The 19,957-nt window shown below is 36.2% G+C and overlaps 1 protein-coding gene and 1 pseudogene across 1 annotated transcript in view; one reads left to right on the top strand and one right to left on the bottom strand.

Moving 5' to 3' along the window:
• AAGAB (alpha and gamma adaptin binding protein) overlaps positions 1–19,957 on the top strand; it is a 146,953-nt gene that overhangs the window by 121,676 nt on the left and 5,320 nt on the right. Inside the window, exon 7 of the mRNA XM_077128289.1 lies at positions 18,041–18,137. Within this exon, the coding sequence (XP_076984404.1) occupies positions 18,041–18,137 (97 nt within the window). The remainder of the gene's footprint in view (positions 1–18,040; positions 18,138–19,957) is intronic.
• LOC143656298 (vesicle-associated membrane protein 4 pseudogene) lies at positions 7,225–9,828 on the bottom strand (annotated as a pseudogene).

Here is a 19,957-nt window from a genome sequence, read left to right as displayed (position 1 = left end):
TTGTCGATTTCTCTGTATATCCTGGATAGTAAACCCTTATCAGATATGTGGTTTCCAAATATTTTCTCCCATTGTGTGAGTCTTAATTTTACTTTCATTATAAAGTCCTTTGAGGTTCCATGTATCTGTTTTTTCTTTTGTTGCTTGTGCTTTCGGTAGAAAATCTAAGAAACCATTACCTAACACAGGGTCTTGAAGATGCTTCAATATGCTTTCTTCTAGGGGGTTGATACTTCTCGCTTTTGTATTCAGGTCTTTGAACCATTTTAAGTTAATTTTTATATATGGTGTGAGATAGGGGTCCACCTTTATTCTTTTGCCAGCACCATTTGTTAAAGAGACTATTTTTTCCCGATTGAGTGGACTTGACACCAATATCAAAAATCAGTTGGCCATAAATATGAGGTTTGAGTTCTGAACTGTCGGTTTTGTTACATTGGACTATATGTCCTTGTGCCTGTACCATGCTGTTTTTTTCCTATTTTTATTGATACATCTTAACAAGCAAACCTTTCCTAACATACAAACATTCCATTCATAGCGTATAATCAGTGGCTCACAATATCATCACATAGTTGTATATTCATCACCATGATCATTTTTTTAGAACATTTGCATCACTCCAGAAAAAGAAAGAAAAAAGAAAAAACTCATACATACCATATTCCTTACCCTTCCGTCTCGTTGACCACTAGTATTTCCATTTACTCAATTATTTTAACCTTTGTCCCTGCTATTATTTATTTTTTATCCATGTTTTTTGCTCATAAGTACCATGCTATTTTGATTACAGAGGCTTATAATAAGTTTTTATATCGGAAATTGTGAATCTTCTTTGTTCTTCTTTTTCAAGATGTTTTTGGCTATTGAGAGCATCTTATCCTTTCATGGAAATTTGATGAGTGAATTTCCATTCAGCAGAGAAGATGTAAAACAAATTTTTTTATTAATTTTTAAATTAAAATTTTAATTAATTTTTAAATTAAAAATATATGACAATAAAAACAAAGATTGTTAACATGTAATCATTCTGTTCTACATGAATAATCAGTAATTCACAACATGATCACATAGTTGCATATTCATCATCATGATCATTTCTTAGAACATTTGCATCAATTCAGAAAAAGAAATAAAAAGACAACAGAAAAAAATCATACATACCATACCCCTTACCCCTCCCTTTCATTGATCACTTAGATCATTCAATATAAGTTTATTTTAACATTTGTTCCCCTATTGTTTATTTTTCTTCCATATGTTTTAGTCATCTGTTGATAAGGTAGATAAAAGGATCATCAGACACAAGGTTTTCACAATCACACAGTCAAATTTTGAAAGCTATATCATTATACAGTCATCTTCAAGAAACATGGTTACTGAAACACAGCTACACATTTTCAGGCAGTTCCCTCCAGCCTCTCCATTACATCTTGACTAACAAGGTGATATCTACTTAATGCGTAAGAATAACCTCCAGGATAACCTCTCGACACTGTTTGGAATCTCTCAGCCATTGACACTTTATTTTGTCTCATTTTGCTCTTCCCCCTTTTGGTTGAGAAGGTTTTCTCAGTTCCTTAATGCTCATTCTAGGGGTTTTCTCAATCCCTTGAGGCTGAGTCTCAGCTCATTTCTGATTCTGTCCCATGTTGCCAGGAAGGTCCACACCCCTGGGAGTCATGTCCCACGTAGACAGGGGGAGGGCAGTGAGTTTGCTTGTTGTGTTGGCTGGAGAGAGAGGCCACATCTGAGCAACAAAAGAGGTTCTCTTGGAGGTGACTCTTAGGCCTAATTTTAAGTAGGCTTGACCTATCCTTTGTGGGATTAAGTTTCATATGAACAAACCCCAATATTGGGGGCTCAGCCTATTGCTTTGGTTGTCTGCACTGCTTGTGAGAATATCAAGAATTCAACTTGGGGAGGTTGAATTTTCCCCCCTTTCTCACCATTCCCCAAAGGGGGCTTTGCAAATTCTTTTTATTCATTGTTCAAATCACTCTGGGATTTATCAGGACATCAATCCGGACAAACCAACAAAATTGCATGCCCTACTCAAGGTTCCATGTACTTATGGTGTTCAATTAAGCTGTCTACATAAGTTACATTAGAAAATGCACTAGTCAAAATATAAATTTTATACCAAATAAACATTTTTTGCTTTAGTCTCACATGTAAGTTAAAATTTTTAAATATTAATTACTATCAATTTTCAACACCCTGCAGTAATGACATTCCTATGTTCTTCCTCATGCAAAAACAATTTTTAAAATTTTTACATTTAGTCTCTATCATCATACACTCTAGGCATTCCTAGATTATACCATCTCAATCTTTATTGTCTTTCTTTCTGATTTCATTTGTGCCCTCAGCCCTCCTCCCCCTATCGTTCTCACATTCAGCTTCATTCAGTGTTTTAAAATAATTGTATTACAGTTAGGTAGTATTGTGCTGTCCATTTCTGAGTTTTTTTATTCAGTCCTGTTGCACAGTCTGTATCCCTTCACCTCCAATTGCACAATATCTTACCCTATTTCTGTCTCCTGATGGTCTCTGTTACCAATGAAATTCTCCAAACAAATCTCACTCAGCATAATGTCCTTAAGGTCTATCCATGTTGTTACATACTCTATAACTTTATTCTGTCTTACAGCTGCATAATATTCCATCATATGTATATACAACAGTTTGTTTAGCCACTCTTCTGTTGATGGACATTTTGGCTGTTCCCATCTCTTCACAATTGTAAATAATACTGCTATAAACATTGGTGTGCAAATGTCCGTTTGTGTCCTTGCCCTCATGTCCTTTGAGTGGATACCTGACAGTGGTGTTCCTGGGTCATATGTCAATTCTATATTTAGCTTCCTGAGGAACCACCAAACTGCCTTCCACAGCAGTTGTACCATTTGACATTCCCACCAACAATGGATAAGTGTGCCTCTTTCTCCACCTTGTCTCCCGCACTTGTCGTTTTCTGTTTTATTGATAATGGCCATTCTGATGGGCATGAGATGATATCTCGTTGTGGTTTTGATTTGCATTTACCTAATAGCCAGGGAAGTTGAGCATCTTTTCATGTGCTTTTTGGCCGTTTGTATTTCCTCTTCTGAGAAGTGTCTGTTCAAGTCTTTAGCCAATTTTGTAATTGCATTGTTTGTCTTTTTGTTGTTGAGTTGAACAATCTCTTTATATATTCTGGATACTAGACCTTTATCTCATATATTGTTTCCAAATATTGTCTCCCATTGTGTAGGCTGCCTTTTTACTTTCTTCATGAAGTTCCTTGATGCACAATAGTGTTTAATTTTGAGGAGTTCCCATTTATTTATTTATTCAGTACGTGAGCTTTGGGTGTAAGGTCTAGAAACTGCCTCCCATTATAAGATTTATAAGATATCTCCCTACATTTTCTTCTAACAGTTTTATGGTCTTAGAGCTAATGTTCAGGTCTTTGATCCATTTTGAGTTAATTTTTGTATAGGGTGTGAGATATGGATCCTCTTTCATTCTTTTGCATATGGATATTCAGTTCCCTAGGCACCATTTATTGAAGAGACTGTTCTGTCCCAGGTGAGTTGCCTTGACTGCCTTATCCAAGATCAGTTGTCTGTAGATGAGAGGGTCTATATCTGAACACTCTGTTCAATTCCATTGGTCAGTATTTCTGTCTTTATGCCAGTACCATGCTGTTTTGATCACTGTAGCTTCATAATACGCCTTAAAATCAGGTAGACCTCCAACTTTATTTTTCTTTCTCAGGATATTTTTAGCTATTCAGGGCACCCTGCCCCTCCAGATAAATTTGGTTATTGGTTTTTCTATTTCTGAAAAGTAAGTTTTTGGAATTTTAATTGGTATTGCATTGAATCTGTAGATCAATTTAGGTAGAATTGACATCTTAATTATATTTAGTCTTCCAGTCCATGAACATGGTATGCCATTCATTTATTTAGGTCTTCCATGATTTCTTTTGACAATTTCTTGTAGTTTCTTTGTATAGGTCTTTTGTATCTTTAATTAAGTTTGTTCCTAAATATTGAATTCTTTTGGTTGCAGTTGTAAATGGAATTTTTTTCTTGATTTCCCCCTCAGATTGTTCATTACTAGTGTATAGAAACAGTACAAAGTTTTGAGTGTTGATCTTGTAACCTGCCACTTTGCTGTACTCATTTATTAGCTCTAGTAGTTTTGCTGTGGATTTTTTGGGGTTTTGACATATAGTATCATATCATCTGCAAACAGTGGAGATTTACTTCTTCCTTTCCAATTTTGATGCCTTGTATTTCTTTTTCTTGTCTAATTGCTCTGGCTAGAGCTTCCAGCGCAATGTTGAGTAACAATGGTGATAGTGGACATCCTTGTCTTGTTCCTGATCTTAGGGGGAAAGTTTTCAGTTTTTCCCCGTTGAGGATAATGTTAGCTGTGGGCTTTTCATATATTCCCTTTATTATGTTGAGGAAGTTCCCTTCTATTCCTATCTTTTGAAGTGTTTTCAACAGGCAAGGATGTTGAATTTTGTCAGATGCCTTTTCTGCATCAATCGAGATGATCATGTGATTTTTCTGCTTTGATTTGTTGATATGGGATATTACATTAATTGATTTTCTTATGTTGAACCATCCTTACACACCTGCAGTGAATCCTCCCTTGATCATAGTGTATAATTTTTTAATGTGCTGCTGGATTTTATTTGTGAGATTTTTGTTGAGGATTTTTGCATCTATACTCATTAGAGAGATTGGTCTGTAGTTTTCTTTTCTTGTAATGTTTTTGTCTGGCTTTGGTATGAGGGTGATATTGGCTTCGTAGAATGAATTAGGTAGCTTTCCCTCCTCTTCAATTTTTTTGAAGAGTTTGAGCAGGATTGGTATTAATTCTTTCTTGAATGTTTGGTAGAATTCACACGTGAAGCCATCTGGTACTGGACTTTTCTTTTGGGGGAGCTTCTTACTCATTGATTCAGTTTCTTCACTTGTGATTGGCTTGTTGAGGTCGTCTGTTTCTTCTCAAGCCAATGTCGGTTGTTCATCTCTTTCTACGAAGTTGTCCATTTCATCTACATTGTTGTATTTATTAGCATAAAGTCATTCATAGTATTCTTCATTACTTCCTTTATTTCTGTGGGGTCAAGTGGTTATGTCTCCTCTTCCATTTCTGATTTTGTTTATTTGTGTCCTTTTCTTTTTGTCAACCTTGCTAAGGGTCCATCAATCTTATTAATTTTCTCATAGAACCAACTTCTGGTTTTGTTGATTTTATCGATTGTTTTCATGTTCTCAATTTCATTTATTTCTGCTCCAATCTTCATTATTTTTTTCCTTTTGTTTGCTTTGGGGTTATTTTGCTGTTCTTTCTCTAGTTCTTCCAAATGGACGGTTAATTCCTCTATTTTTGCCCTTCTTTTTTGATATAGGCATTTAGGGCAATAAGTTTCCCTCTTAGCACTGCCTTTGCTGCATCCCATAAATTTTGATATGTTGTGTCTTCATTTTCATTTGCCTCAAGATATTTACTGATTTCTCTTGTAATTTCTTCCTAACTGTTGCTTAAGAGTGTGTTGTTGAGCCTCCACATATTTGTGAATTTTCTGGTACTCTGCCTATTACTGTTTTCCAGCTTCATTCCTTTACGATCTGAGAAAGTGTTTTGTATGTTTTCAATCTTTTTAAATTTATTGAGACCTGCTTTGTGACCCAGCATATGGTCTATCCTTGAGAATGATCCATGCGCACTTGAGAAGAAAGTTTTCTGTTGTGGGGTATAATGTTCTATATATGTCTGTTAAGTCTAGCTCAATTATAGTATTATTCAAATTCTCGGTTTTTTATTGATCCTCCGTCTAGATGTTCTGTCCATTGATGAGAGTGGGGAATTGAAGCCTCCAACTATTATGATAGATGTTTCTGTTTCTCTTTTCAGTGTTTGCCTCATGTATTTTGGAGCATTCTGGCTCAGTGCATAAATATTTATGATTGTTATGTCTTCTTGTTGAATTGTTCATTTTATTAATACATAGTGTCCTTCTTTGTCTCTTTTAACTGTTTTACATTTGAAGTCTAATTTGTTGGATATTAGTATAGCTACTACTGCTCTTTTCTGATTCTTATTTGCATGGAGTATCTTTTCCCAACCTTTCACTTTCACCCTGTGTTTATCCCTGGGTCTAAGATGTGTTTCTTGTAGACAGCATATAGATGGGTCCTGTTTTTTAATCCATTCTGCCAGGCTATGTCTTTTGATTGGGGACTTTAATCCATTAACATTTAGCATTATTACTGTACGGGCAGTACTTTCTTCTACTGTTTTACCTTTTGGATTTTTTGTGTCATATTTAATTTTTCTTCTTTTTACATTTACTAATAGTCTTCATTTCTGTATTCTTCTCCACACCTCTCTCTCCTGTCTTTTCTTATCTGTGTCTAGTGCTCCCTTTAGTATTTCTTGCAGAGCCTGCCTCTTGGTCACAAATTCTCTCAGTGAATTTTTGTCTGCAGATGTTTTAATTTACCCCTCACATTTGAAGGACAGTTTTCCTGGATAGAGAATTCTTGGTTGGCTGTTTTTCTCTTTTAGTATCTTAAATATTCTCGCCTCCATAGTTTCTGCTGAGAAATCTACACATAGTCTTTTTGGGCTTCCCTTGTACGTGATGGATTGTTTTTCTCTTGCTGCTTTCAAGAGTCTCTGTTTCTCTTTGACACCTGACATTCTGATTAGTACGTGTCTTGGAGTATGTCTGTTTGGATCAGTTCTGTTTGGGGTTCACTGCACTTCTTGGATCTATAATTTTAAGTCTCATAAGAATTGGGAAATTTTCAGTGATCATTTCCTCCATTAGTTTTTCTCCTCCTTTTCCCTTCACTTCTCCTTCTGGGACACCCACAACACGTATATTTGTGCATTTCATGTTGTCATTCAGTTCCCTGATTCCCTGCTCTTATTTTTCCATTCTTTTCCCTATACATTCTTGTGCTTGTCAGATTTCAGATGTCCCATCCTCCAGTTCACTAATCCTGTCTTCTGCCTCTTGAAATCTGACATTGTAGGTTTCCATTGTTTTTTTTCATATAAAAATTTCCTTTATTTTTATGATTAAAATTATAAAGAAATTTTATAATTTCTTTCATTTTTTTATAGTTATTTCTTTAAAAGTGATATATTTTCTTTATTCAAAGAAACTAGAAATGTGGATTCTGGCTGAAACTGTTTTTGCGAAATATTCTTAATCTTCACTAATATATATTAGGGAGAAACTTGATTTTCACGCCAATTAATAGAAAATTAACCATTTATAGGTCTAGTTGCAATATCAAATAAAGGACATACATACATACACTAGTATTGATTCTAATTACTTAAAACATCTCTGCTGTTGTTCAACTTCAGCTACTGAAATTCTAAAAATACTCATTTTCCTGGGTTTTAATCCTATTTTGTCAAGAATTTATTAGTAGCCCAGAAGTTGTTTATATTAATTGATATCTATAAGAGTGAAGAGACTATTTTTAATGCTCTCAACAAACCATAAAATTTAATGATTATATTTAGATCTTCATAATTTGCAGGTGTCTTGAGCATCTTTTTAACTGGCTTTCTCCCTTTAAGTTTCTTCCCATTCTAAACAGAACATTTTTGATTCTTAGTACTACTCCTATAGAATTAAAAAAAAAAAAAAAGATTCTAATTTCAAACATTTTGAATTCAAATGACCAAAGAAATAAAACCTATACAGGATCTTTTTTTGTTTCTATTTAAATACTGCTATTTTCTACTAACCTTATTTCAAATGTAGGGAGTTATGTATTTTCTAAAGATGTCCACATACACAAGCTTCTGCAGAATTTCCAATTTTATTATAAAGCTTCCTTCCCACATTCAATAGTGAACTATGTATTTTCACTCTGACTTGCTTAAACAACACAAGACAGGTGGCACATCTTACAGTTATAAAAAGAGGCTGAGATGAACATGACCACCTAGTATTTGGTTACTTACTTACTGAATGCCATTATTAGATTTATCTAGGTTCCTGACTTTTGATTTCTCATTAGCTTGACTGATTTGACACAATATGCACCTCCCAGAGGATGATCAAGGCGAGACGAAAGTATACCATTCTAACCAGATGATTTTGTTACATTCAGCACTTCTGGTGAAAGGGCAAGCTGAAGTTAAAGAGGAAAGCTATTAATCAAAATAAAATTAGGGAATTAAGTTACCTGTGGATTTCATTTTCTCACATTATCACTGGTCCCTCCTTATTGGAGGTTAACTGAAAACAGTCTGGATTATTATTTGTAGCTATATATGGGTCATTTTCAACCTTTCCAATGACATTATTTATTAATTTCATTATCTTCAGTTTTATAGTGGCATACTGTATTTTCCACAGTGTTCATCATATTCACCATTTCCATAATCCAAATGCCAAAAATTACACATTTCCTTGTACAGCCAAAAACAGGATTACTGGAATGTTATAGCTGAAGTCAGCAACATTTACATTTAGTTTTTGTTACAACTTATAAACACATGGAGATTGCTTGCAGAGTAACTGTAATGTAAGAATGATATCCTTTCAAATGTTGACTGAATAGCTGCATATCTCTTTTAGCATAAGGATTCAGTGCTCTACATAGATTCTTTCACCACCACCATGACACCCCCAGCCTGATGCAGTAATTTAAACCCTTATGCCATTACAATAATAGTATGAAATATTATCATCAGTTTTTAACTATATACATAAATAATTAAATGGCAAGTATCTAGTTCCAAATTAGATCCTTGGAATATGGCAAAATAGAGGCTGGTTATTTTTGCCTTAAACATAAATTATTAAAAGCAGGTTTTGTTCAAAGCGAAGAAGACAATTGGACATTCTCAATGCTCCAGTTTGAAATGAAACTTGCCTCTTAGTTTCTTGAAAAAGAAGTTCTGAAAGTTATATACATAGGTTTCATTTAAATTATGCAGCAATCTTTTATTATTATTATTGTCCCAGATCTTGTTTAATGAAGATCTCTGCCATCAAATTAAGTATGGTATTTCACAACTCTAAGAATGATAATCACTAACGAAAGGATAACAGCAACCAACGCCATTATGGCTTTTATTTTGCATCCACGCCACCACATTTGCCTTCGAAGCTGTTTGGATCTGTTGCTAAAAGCAGTTGCATTATCCGATAAGCTTTCTGATTTGTCCTGTAGTTCATCTAGTCTCTCCCCTCTTTCAATTACCGTTGTAATATTTTCTTGCATGACATCAATAACTTCATCCACCTGATTCTGAACATGCTTAATTTTATCATTTCTAGGTCCAAATCTTGGCCCAGAAGGTCCCCTTAGAAAAAAGTCTTCTTCCTCATCCGAATCATCTTCCAAAAGATTCCTCCTCTCACTTTTCACAGAACCAGTGACATCATCATCATCATTGAGATGGCGCTTGAACTTGGGAGGCATACTTTTTACTCACAGGCTATTCTTTTACTTCCCAGCAGAATAAGTAATTCACCACCTGCTGGTCCTGGGGTGATCCGGGCAGCTCTCCAGGGCGGACAGCACTGAGCGGACAGGATACTGGTCTTTAAACCCTAGGGGAAGGCAGAGAGAGGGGGGACACCGTAGGCAGGGACCCGGCGACGGCGGCTCTGCCGCAGCTGTTCTCCCGGCTCATCGAGCCGATTCCCATTGTTTTTTTCATCTCTTCTACTGTGCCTTTCATTCCCATCAGTTCTGTGATTTGTTTTTTCAGACTTTTGATTTCTTCTTTTTGTTCACTCCTTGCCTTCTTTATATCCTCCCTCAATTCATTGGTTTGATTTCTGATGAGGTTTTCCATGTCTGTTGGAACATTCTGAATTAATTGTTTCAACTCCTATATCTCATTTGAATTGTTGATGTGTTCCTTTGAGTGGGCCATTTCTTCAATTTTCCTAGTGTGATTCCTTATTTTTTGCTGGCGTCTACGCATTTAATTACCTTAATTAGTTTTTTCTGGAGATTGTTTTGGCTTTTTTTTTTCCCTAGGAATTTCTTGCTGGATGACTTTGTTGTCTATCTGTTCTTTGACATTCAATTCAGCTTACTGTAGTCCTCTAGCTTAGGTTTTGTTTAGTAGATCAGAATTTTTCAGTTCTTGTTTTTTTGATTCTTGCCCTGCCTGTATGGTGTCTTTTCCCCACCCCTTAGGAGGGTCTTCTTAAGTATTATAGACCCCAGTAAGATTTCCCCAGACCAAACTGGTCTCCTCTCAGGAGGAAAGAGTCAACTGTGTCAGTTTTCTCTGAGGGTGAGACCCAGCAGATTGAAAGGCTTTCCTTTGAAGTCTCTGGACTCTCCATTTTTCCTTTCCTGCCCCGTGTGTGGCGCTTTTCTGCCTGCAGGTCCCACCAGCATAAGGTGATATAGTACCTCTGACTTCAGCCAACTCTCCCTGCTGGGGCATGGTGGAGACAGAGGAGAGGTTGTAAGCTGGCTTTAATTGCTTCCCTTTTCCAAACCCTGAGGTCTGAATTCCTTGAGGGAGGGAATCATCTGAACTAGGCCCCACCCCTCACCTGGGGAAGGTACAGGCTCCATAGAATATCTCAGACAAGCCTGTTTCTGCCTATGCCTGGGGCAGTGGAGCCTGAAAAGCCTCCCAGTTGTATCCAAAGAGTAATCAATCCATAAAAACACAGCCCCAAAAGAGAAAAAGAAAAATCCTTTTCAGAGCAGGACCCCGTTTCTCAGGTTTGCCAATCAAGAGCTTAAGTTGGTATGTTGTATCTCCAGTTTCTTTGTGCCCCCTCCTTTCCTGCAGGGCCCAGACCTTTTCAGATCCAGAAAACCTGTTTTTTTTTCTCTTTTTCTGTCAACCCTTCCCTCTCTGCACTGGGACAAAAACCAGTGACCTCCCTTTTTACTCAAGGTTCAGCTGAGCTGGGGGCCTATTTTTAGTTATCAGAATTTGTTAATTCCACAATTGGCATTTGATTGTGCTCAGCCCTTACTGCTGGTAAAGTCTCTTTCCTTTCTCCTCTGGGAAGCAGCGTGTGGGGGAGGGGTGCTGGCCATGGTGGCTTCAAGAACTCACAGTTCTGGGTGGACTCACAGCTGGTCCAGACTGGGCTACGCTGTGTGTCCGGTCACTGACATGGCCTCAGCAGTTGTTCTGTACTGTTCCTGGTTATTTCCTAGCTGCTCTGGAAGACTAACTGAATCCTACACTTCGCAAAGCCCCCATCTTGGCTCCTCTGCAAAGAAGGTTTTGGGAATTTATTTCTTTATTTTTGGACTTTTTGAATTTTAATTGGGATTACATCAGATCTGTAAATTGCTTTGGGTAAAATTGATATCTTAGCAATATTTAGCTTTTCCAATCTATGAACACAGAGTGTCCATCCATTTATTTAGGTCTTTTATTTCTTTCAGTGGCATTTTCTGGTTTTCCTTGTCCAATCCGTTTATATTCTTGATTATATTTATTTCTAGATATCTGAGCCTTTTAGTTGCTGTTGTAAATGGATTTTTTTCTTGATTTCTTCAGATTGTTACTAGTGTTCTAGTTTGCTAGCTGGAATGCAATATACCATAAATGGAATGGCTTTTAAATAGGGGAATTTAATAAGTTGCTAATTTATAGTTCCAAGGCCAAGATAATGTCCCAGTTAACAAGTCTATAGAAATGTCCAATCTAAGGCATCCATGGAAAGGTATACTGGTTCAAGAAGGCCGCTGAAGTTCAGGATCTCTCTCTCAAGTAAGAAGGCACATAACAAACAGGGTCAAGGTTTCTCTCTCATCTGGAAATGCATGTGGCGAACATGGCGTCATCTGCTAGCTTTCTCTCCTCGCTTCCTTTCATGAAGCTCCCCAGATAGTCTAGTTTACTCGCTGCCAGAATGTAATATACCAGAAACAGAATGGGTTTTGAAAAGTGGAATTTAATAAGTTGCTAGTTTACAGTTCCAAGACTGCAGAAATGTCCCAATTAAAGCAAGTCTGTAGAAATGTCCAATCCAAGGCATCCAGGGAAAGGTACCTTGACTCAAGAAGGCCACTGAAGTTCAGGGTTTCTTTCTCAAGTGGAAGGGCACATGGTGAACACAGTCAGAGTTTCTCTGTCATCTGGAAGGGCACATGGTGAACATGGTGGCATCTGCTAGCTTCTTCTCCTGGCTTCCTGTTTCATGAAGCTCCCCAGGAGGCATTATCCTTCTTCACCTCCAAAAGTTGCTGGCTGGTGGACTCTGCTTCTTGTGGCTATGTTGTTCTGCTTTGCTCTCTCTGAATATCCTATTGTCCAAAATGTTTCCTCTTTTATAGGACTCCAGTAAACCATTCAAGACCTGCCCAAATGGGTGGAGACATGCCTCCCCTTAATCCAGCTTAACAACCACTCTTGACCAAATTATATCTCCAGGGAGATGATCTAATTACAGTTTCGAACATACATACTAAATAGAGATTAGAACAAACGGCTGCCTTTACAAAATGGGATTAAGATTAAAACATAGCTTTTCTAGGGTACATCCATCATTTCAAACCAGCACAATTAGTGTATAGAAACACTTCTCATTTTTTTACATGTTGATTTTGTATTCCTAGTTTTCTACCTTTTTTAAAAAAAATCAAGATAGGGTGCTGGATTTTGTCAAGTGCCTTTTTAGCGTCAATTGAGAGAAATGTGATTTTTGTCCTTCTTTCTATTGATGTAGCATATTACAGTAATTGATTTTCTTGTGTTGAACCAATCTTGCATACCTAGGATAAATCACACTTGATCATGGTATGTCGTTATTTTAATATAGTATTAGATTAGGTTTGCTAGTATTTTATTGAGAATGTTTATTTCGATATTCATAAGACATATTGGCCGGTAATTTTCTTTTCTTGGGGTATCTTTATCTGCTTTGGTTTTAGGGTATGTTGACGTCATAGAATGAATTAGGGTGTGTTCCCTCCTCTCCAGTTTTTTGGAAGAGCTTGAGCAGGGCTGGTGGTTAGTTCTTCTTAGAATGTTTTGTGAAGCCATCTGGTCCTGGCCTTTTCGATATTGGGAGGAATTTTATTACTTTTTTAATCTCTTACTATTGTTCTATTGAGATCTGTTTCTTCTTGAGTCAGTACAGGTGGTTTGTTTCCAGGAATTTGTCCATTTCGTGTAAATTATCTAATCTGTTGGTGTACAGTTGTTCATAGTATCCTTTTTTAATCCTTTTTATAACTGAGAGGGTAGTAGTAACATGCCCTTTTTCATTTCTGATTTTAGTTATGTGTTCTCTTTTTCTTTGAGAGTCTAGCAAAATTGATTTGTCAGTTTTACTGATATTTTCAAGAGCCAACTTTTGTTTTTTATTGATTTTTCTCTTTTGTTTTAAATTTTCCATTTCTTTTATCTCCATTCTAATTTTTATTTCTTTCTTCTGCTTACTTTATGTTTAGCTTGCTTGTCTTTTTCTAGAGCCTTCCATTGTGATATTAGATCTCTGATGTGAGATTTTTCTTCTTTTTTAATGTAAGTAAAGTATTTAGAGCTATAAATTCCCCTCAGTGCTGCTTTTTCTGCATCTCATAAGTTTTGGTATGCTGTGGTTTCATTAGTATTTCCCTCAAACTATTTTTTAATTTCTCTTGTGATTTCTTCTTTGACATGTTGGTAGTTTAGGAGTCTGTAGTTCCCACTTTTTTGTGAATTTCTCAGTTCTCCTGCTGTTATTGTTACATTGTATGATTTCATCGTTTTTAATTTATCAAGACTTGTTTTGTGATCTAATATATGGTCCATCCTGGACCTGTACCATATGCACTAGAGAATATGTATTCCCTGATGTTGGGTGAAGTGTTCTATATATGGCTTAGTTGGTTTATAGTATTGTTCAGATCTTCTGATTCCTTATTGATCTTCTGTCTAGATGTTCTGTCCATTATGGGAAGTAGTATATTGAAGTCTCCTATCATTAATGTAGAACCGTCTGTTTCTCCCTTCAAATCTGTCAATATTTGCTTCAGTATTTTTGGGCTCAGCTGCAAGGTGCATATATATATTTATATTGTTATATGTTCCTATTTAATTGATCCCTTTATCAATATTTAGTGACCTTCTTTGTCTCTTGTAACTGTTTTTGACTTAAAATTTATTTTATCTATTATTAGTATAGCTACCCCAGCTCTTTGATTACTGTTTGCATGGTATGTTTTTTTTTCAACCTTTCATTCCCACCCTATTTATGTCTTTGAATTTAAGGTGAGTATCTTATAGACAGCATGTAGATGGGCTATTCTTTTTTGTTCATTCTGCCAATCTCTGCCTTTTGACTTTAGTGTTCAATCTATTTACATTTAAAATAACTACTAATAATTCAAGACTTTCTCCTACCAATATGCTGTTTGGTCTTTCTGGTCTTATATCTTTTATTGTCCCTCAGTTCTTCTGTTAATGCCTATTCTCGTATTTATTTTATTTATTTATTTATTGTAGTATGCTATTTTGAGTTCCTTCTCATTTCCCTCTGTTTATATTTTTCATATTTTGTGTGGTTACCATAAAGCTAAATTTTAACATCTTAAATCTATAGCAGCTTAACTTCAATCACATATATGTATGCACTCTGTCTATGCCTGTTTGTACCTCTACCTTCTGTTTTACTTTGTACAAATTATATTTTTAAATATTATATGTCCAAAAGCTTAGATTTATCATTACTTTGTATACATTTGCATTTTAAAACCTGTATGAGGTAAGAAGTGAAGTCATATACTGCTATTTTGTTAATGTTGCCAGAAATGCAATGTATCAGAAATGGGTTGGCTTTTATAAAGGGAATTTATTAAGTTACAAGTTTATAGTTCTGAGGCCATAAAAACATCCAAACTAAGGCATCCAGAGAACGATACCTTGACTCAAGAAAACCTGATGGTGTCCGGAACACCTCTGTCAAATGGGAAGGTATGTGGCTGTCATCTTGTGGTCCTTTGGCTACTGGTTTCAAAGAACTTCCCTGGGGGCATTTTGTTTCTGTATCTCCAAATGTTTCTGTCTGTGCTGGCTCTGAGCCTTTTCCAAAATGGTTCTCTTTTAAAGGACTCTAGTAAACAGATTAAGACCCACCTTAAATGGGCAGAGACACATCTCCATGGAAATCACTAATCAAAAGGCTCCACCCTCACAGAATAGTGAACATATTCATCACCCCCAAAAGTTTTCTTGTGTCCCTTTGTATTTTCTCCTTACCCTTCTGTCCCCAGACAATCATTCATCTGCTCTCTGTCACTATATATTAATTTGCATTTTCAAGACTTTTAGATGAATTAGATCACACAATATGTACCCTCTCTCTCTCTTTTTTTAATCTGGCTTCTTTCATTTAGCAGTTTTTTTTTTTTATATTCTATGTTGTAATGTCGTGTACCTACTTCATTCGTTTTTATTGCTGAGTAGTATTCCATCATATGCATACCACAGTTGATGGACATTTATGTTGAGGTTATTACAAATAAAACAGCTATGAACATTCGTGTCTTTATATTGGCATTTGTATGCTGTCATTTCTCTGTGATAAATAACTGCGTATGGAATGGCTAAGTGTTATGGGAGGTATATGTTTACATTTATAAGAAAAAAACAAAACTAATTTCCACAGTGCCTGTACCATCTTATATTCCCACCAGCAGTATATGTTTCTCCACATCCTTGTCAATAATTGGTGTGGTCAGTCTTAAATTTTAGCCATTTTAATAGGTACGTAGTTGTATCTCATTATGGTTTTTTTCTTTTGTTTTCTCTTTTTCATTATGGTTTTAATTTGCATTTCTCTAATAGTTAATAAAATTAAGCATCTTTTAATGTAAAAAAAAAAAAGGCTCCACCCTCAATTGAGTAGGTCACATCTCCATGGAAACAACTTCATCTAAAAGATTCCATCCTGAACAATAGGTCTGCCCCCACAAATGTGAATTAGGATTGAAAGAGCATGGCTTTTCTGGGATACACAACAATCTCAAACCAGCACACATACCAAACAATATAATGCAATAGTACTTGGATTTATAATAATCCATTTGGTTATCTTTAGCCCAGGTCTTTATTTTTTTATGCTTCTTCGATATACTACCTAGTGCCTTTCTTTTCAAAACGAAGACCTCCCTTTAGCATTATTTGTTTGGCAGGATTAATGGTGACAAACTCTCTCAGCTTTTTTTTTCATTTGAGAATGTCTTACTCTCTCCCTCATTCCCTGCTGCCCTCCCCTCACCCCATTTTTGAAAGACACTTTCACCAGATATGAATTTCTTGGCTGGAAGTTGTTTCCTTTCACCATTTTAAGTAATTTATCCCACTACCTTCTTACCTCTATGGTTTCTGATGAGAAATGAGCTAGTTATCTTAATGGGCTTTCTTGTATATAACATGTGGCTTTTCTCTTGCAGCTTTCAGACTCTTTCCTTGTCCTTGGCGTTGAACAGTTTGACTGTGTTCTATGTCTGGGTGTGGTTCTCTTCAAGTTAATCCTGTTTGAGGTTCCTTGCACTTCTTGATTGTGTGTATCCATGTCTTTCATTTCATTTAGGGAGTTTCCTGCTGTTATTTCTTTGACTATCTCTTCTGCCCCTTTCTTCCTTTCTTTTGGCACTGCCGTTTTGTATATATTGGTATGCTTGATGGTGTCCCACAGATCTCTTAGACTCTGTTTATTTCTTTTCATTCTAAGTCTTTATTGTTCCTCAGGCTGACTCATTTCAAGTGTCTTATCTTCAAGTTCGGTGATTTTTTCTTCTACCAGCTCCAGTCTGCTGTTGAAACTCTAGGAAATTTTTCATTTGAGTTATTGTAGTTTTCAGACTCCAAGATTTCTATTTGGCTTCGTTTTAAACTTTCTATATTGAGATTCTCATATTGTTCAATTTTTTTTGTCTTTAAATTCTTTCTCTGTGTTTTCCTTCATCTCCTTGAGTATGTTAGTATCATTTTTTAAAAGTCTTATGGTATATCCAAATTCTGGTCTTTTTCATTGATGATTTCTAGATTTGTATCTTGTTCTTTGACAAAGCCATTATTTCCTATTCTTTGTCTTATAATATATTGTCATGACTGTACATTTTAATATTTTAGTGTTAACTCTGATTTTTTTCCCTAAGCTCTTTCTATTCCTTAAATTTGCATCCAGCTAGTGATAGAGATTTCCTCGAGTGGCAGGAGGTAACAACCAACCAACACAAAAAAACACCTCTCACAGTCTTTGCAAATTGGCTCTTTGTTGCCTGATGATCTTCAGAGTTTAGCCTTCCTATCAAGATTAGTCTGAGGTGAATGTGACGTGCAAGGTTCTCTGTCTTGTCCTGGGCTGGTGCTCACTTTGGCCTTAGGAATTCCCTACTCTACAGGAAATTGAATATCCCCTCCATTCCTTATGACAGACTCTCCCCACTTATTAGGTGCTCAATTATTTGTCTTAAAGCTGATAATCCTATTCCCCAGGCCACTTAGACTTAATTATTTCTTACACTTCCTCAGCTGTCTGAAAGCTGCTTCTGCCTCCAGGGAGGACACGTTGAAGAAGAATTTCCTCATCTAGATTTTCAGGCTGCCACTGGACAGATTGTTATGGCCTTTTAAGCATCCTAGTATGTGCATAGTGATTACTCTGCCCTCTCCAGAACCAGGCTGGGAGTCCACAGTAGGAGCACAGGGTAGTTCCACAGTGTGCTGGGAGAGTGCTGTGTTTTCTTGATGCAGCCCTTCCCCAGTCACTGCAGCCCTTTAACTTCCTTTTGGAGTTGTGAGAAAGATGGCCTTCCCATTTTCACTAGTTGTTCAAAGATTCTGTGGGGGAATGGCATCCTGGAGCATCTTTACTACCATCTTGATTAACTAGAAGAAGATTATTTCTTTTATTTCTTAATGTGGTATTAATCCCTCTTCTTCTCCTTGCCTTTAACTCCTATTTCCCTTTCTATAAAGCCAACCAGGAAGTGAAAATTTATGCGCTTTTGGATTTAGCTCTGCAGAAGCCTATTATTAAGTTATTACCTGTGCATATTTTCCTCAACAGCAGCCCCATTTACCAGCAGCAGATAGGACTGAATCCCTCTTGGATCATCAGGGTGGTGCATCTAACACAGCAGACGCCCAAGGTGATAGTACTGCAGGTAAGTTCTTTGTTTGGCTACTGCTCTTTGGGACGTAGAATAGGTATCTGGGCATAAATCATTAGTGGAAAGTTGACTACACGTGGAGAAGGTAAGAAACTTAATAGTGCACCCCCAAAAGAGTATGAACCTTACAGATTTCTTTTGGGAAAAGGAGGAAGAATAAATACATAACAAATGCATACACATCATTTTCTCTTGTGTTTCTTTTGACAGGATCTTGATTCAGATCATTTTAGCTAAGATAGATGGAACCAGGTGGTGAAACAGCTTTTTATCTTCATATTATGCAGTTTTTTAATAGTATTTAACAGTAGTCAGAATTGATGGTGATAAGAATAGTGCAACTTATATTTTAATCTCCTTTGCATACTTTTAAAGCTATTTTATGTCCACTTTCTCCCTTGGAAATGAAGTTTGGCAGGGAAGTTACTTTATGGAGATGAAGTTGAAACCCAGAGCATTTAAATAACTTGTCCAAGGGCGTGTAGCAAGAAAGTCCTGGAATCAAAACTAGAATCCATTCTGTTGAACAACTAGAAAGCCACAAAGTTTAGCTGACAGTAGATGTAAATGTGTACTTCTTCTGGGGAGCTGCTGATATCCCTGCTTTCTCTTTATAGGGTACATGTGCAATAAGTAATAATAAATGTTTAAGCTCCTTTTTTCTGATTATAAAATACATGTAGAAAACTTAAGTTATTATAGAAACATATAAAGGAGAAAAAGTTCTATGAAGTCCCTATTCTATTCAGTCTGTTCAACCTTGTCCTCTCAATTGGATCCTTCCTATTGGCTTTTAAACCTGCTAAAACTGCTAAAGTCTCTGCCATTAAAACAAACCATTAACCACACTGAAAGGAGTAGAAAAGACAAGAACTAATCTAAGTAAATTTGGAAAACAGTATTCTGACTGGGTACTATAAACTAAAGACAGCAAGAACAACATAATTACTAAATTCTACTTAATAAATGGAAAGTACCAATGCAAATTCATGGATTTTTAAATAGTCTTACAGTTAGAATGATAGAAAAATAAATATAGACGTATGTGGATGCATGTGTTGATAGTTCACACACATATATTTCCTCACTTTTTCCACTGAAAGGATCTAAAAGCAACAACACCCCAGTAGTAATGGATGCAACTAGCTCTCACATCTTGGCTTCTAATTACCATTCTCCAATAAAAGAAACCAAGGCTCCTTAGAAAGATGATTGGTTCCAAGGCTGGGAGGAAAAGTGAAAGATGAGCTTACAGGATTTTGTGGTACTTAAAGTATTAAAAGAATCCATAAAGAATGGGGTCATATTGAAAGGACACAGGGACTAACCTGAAAGAGCTTCCAGTGGCCATAGCAGGGTCAATTTGACAGAATAAATTATACTTTATATTAGATTATAATCCATAAAATAAACTATCCATGACTCCATACTAATATAAATAATTGAATATATAAATAAATGTAAGAGAAAAGACTGTTCTTTCCTGCAGGATTCCAATTAATAAATATAGAAGGAATGAAGAAAATGGAAAACACCATTAGGCAAATACCATAATAAAAAGATTGCTGCAGGCAAGGAACCACTGATGGCTGCTAAAATAAGTGTGCAAAAATTTGAGGAGAAGCAGAATATTTGTATAATCTAAAAGTTTCTCCCCCCAAATATTTATTTATTACAAAGGAAAAATAATGACTTTACATGGGAAAAACCAGCAGACACCACTCTAACCAAGTGATCCAGGTTAATATCACCAGGAAAGAGGGATTATCCTCCCCTGCCCCCTGATATGATGCACTGAGAAGGGCACATCACCT

The sequence above is a fragment of the Tamandua tetradactyla genome, chromosome 14, assembly GCF_023851605.1.
Source record: "Tamandua tetradactyla isolate mTamTet1 chromosome 14, mTamTet1.pri, whole genome shotgun sequence".
Taxonomy (NCBI): Eukaryota; Metazoa; Chordata; class Mammalia; order Pilosa; family Myrmecophagidae; genus Tamandua; species Tamandua tetradactyla.
The sequence above is the reverse complement of the archived record's forward strand: the minus strand, read 5'-3'. Positions and strand labels throughout refer to the sequence as shown.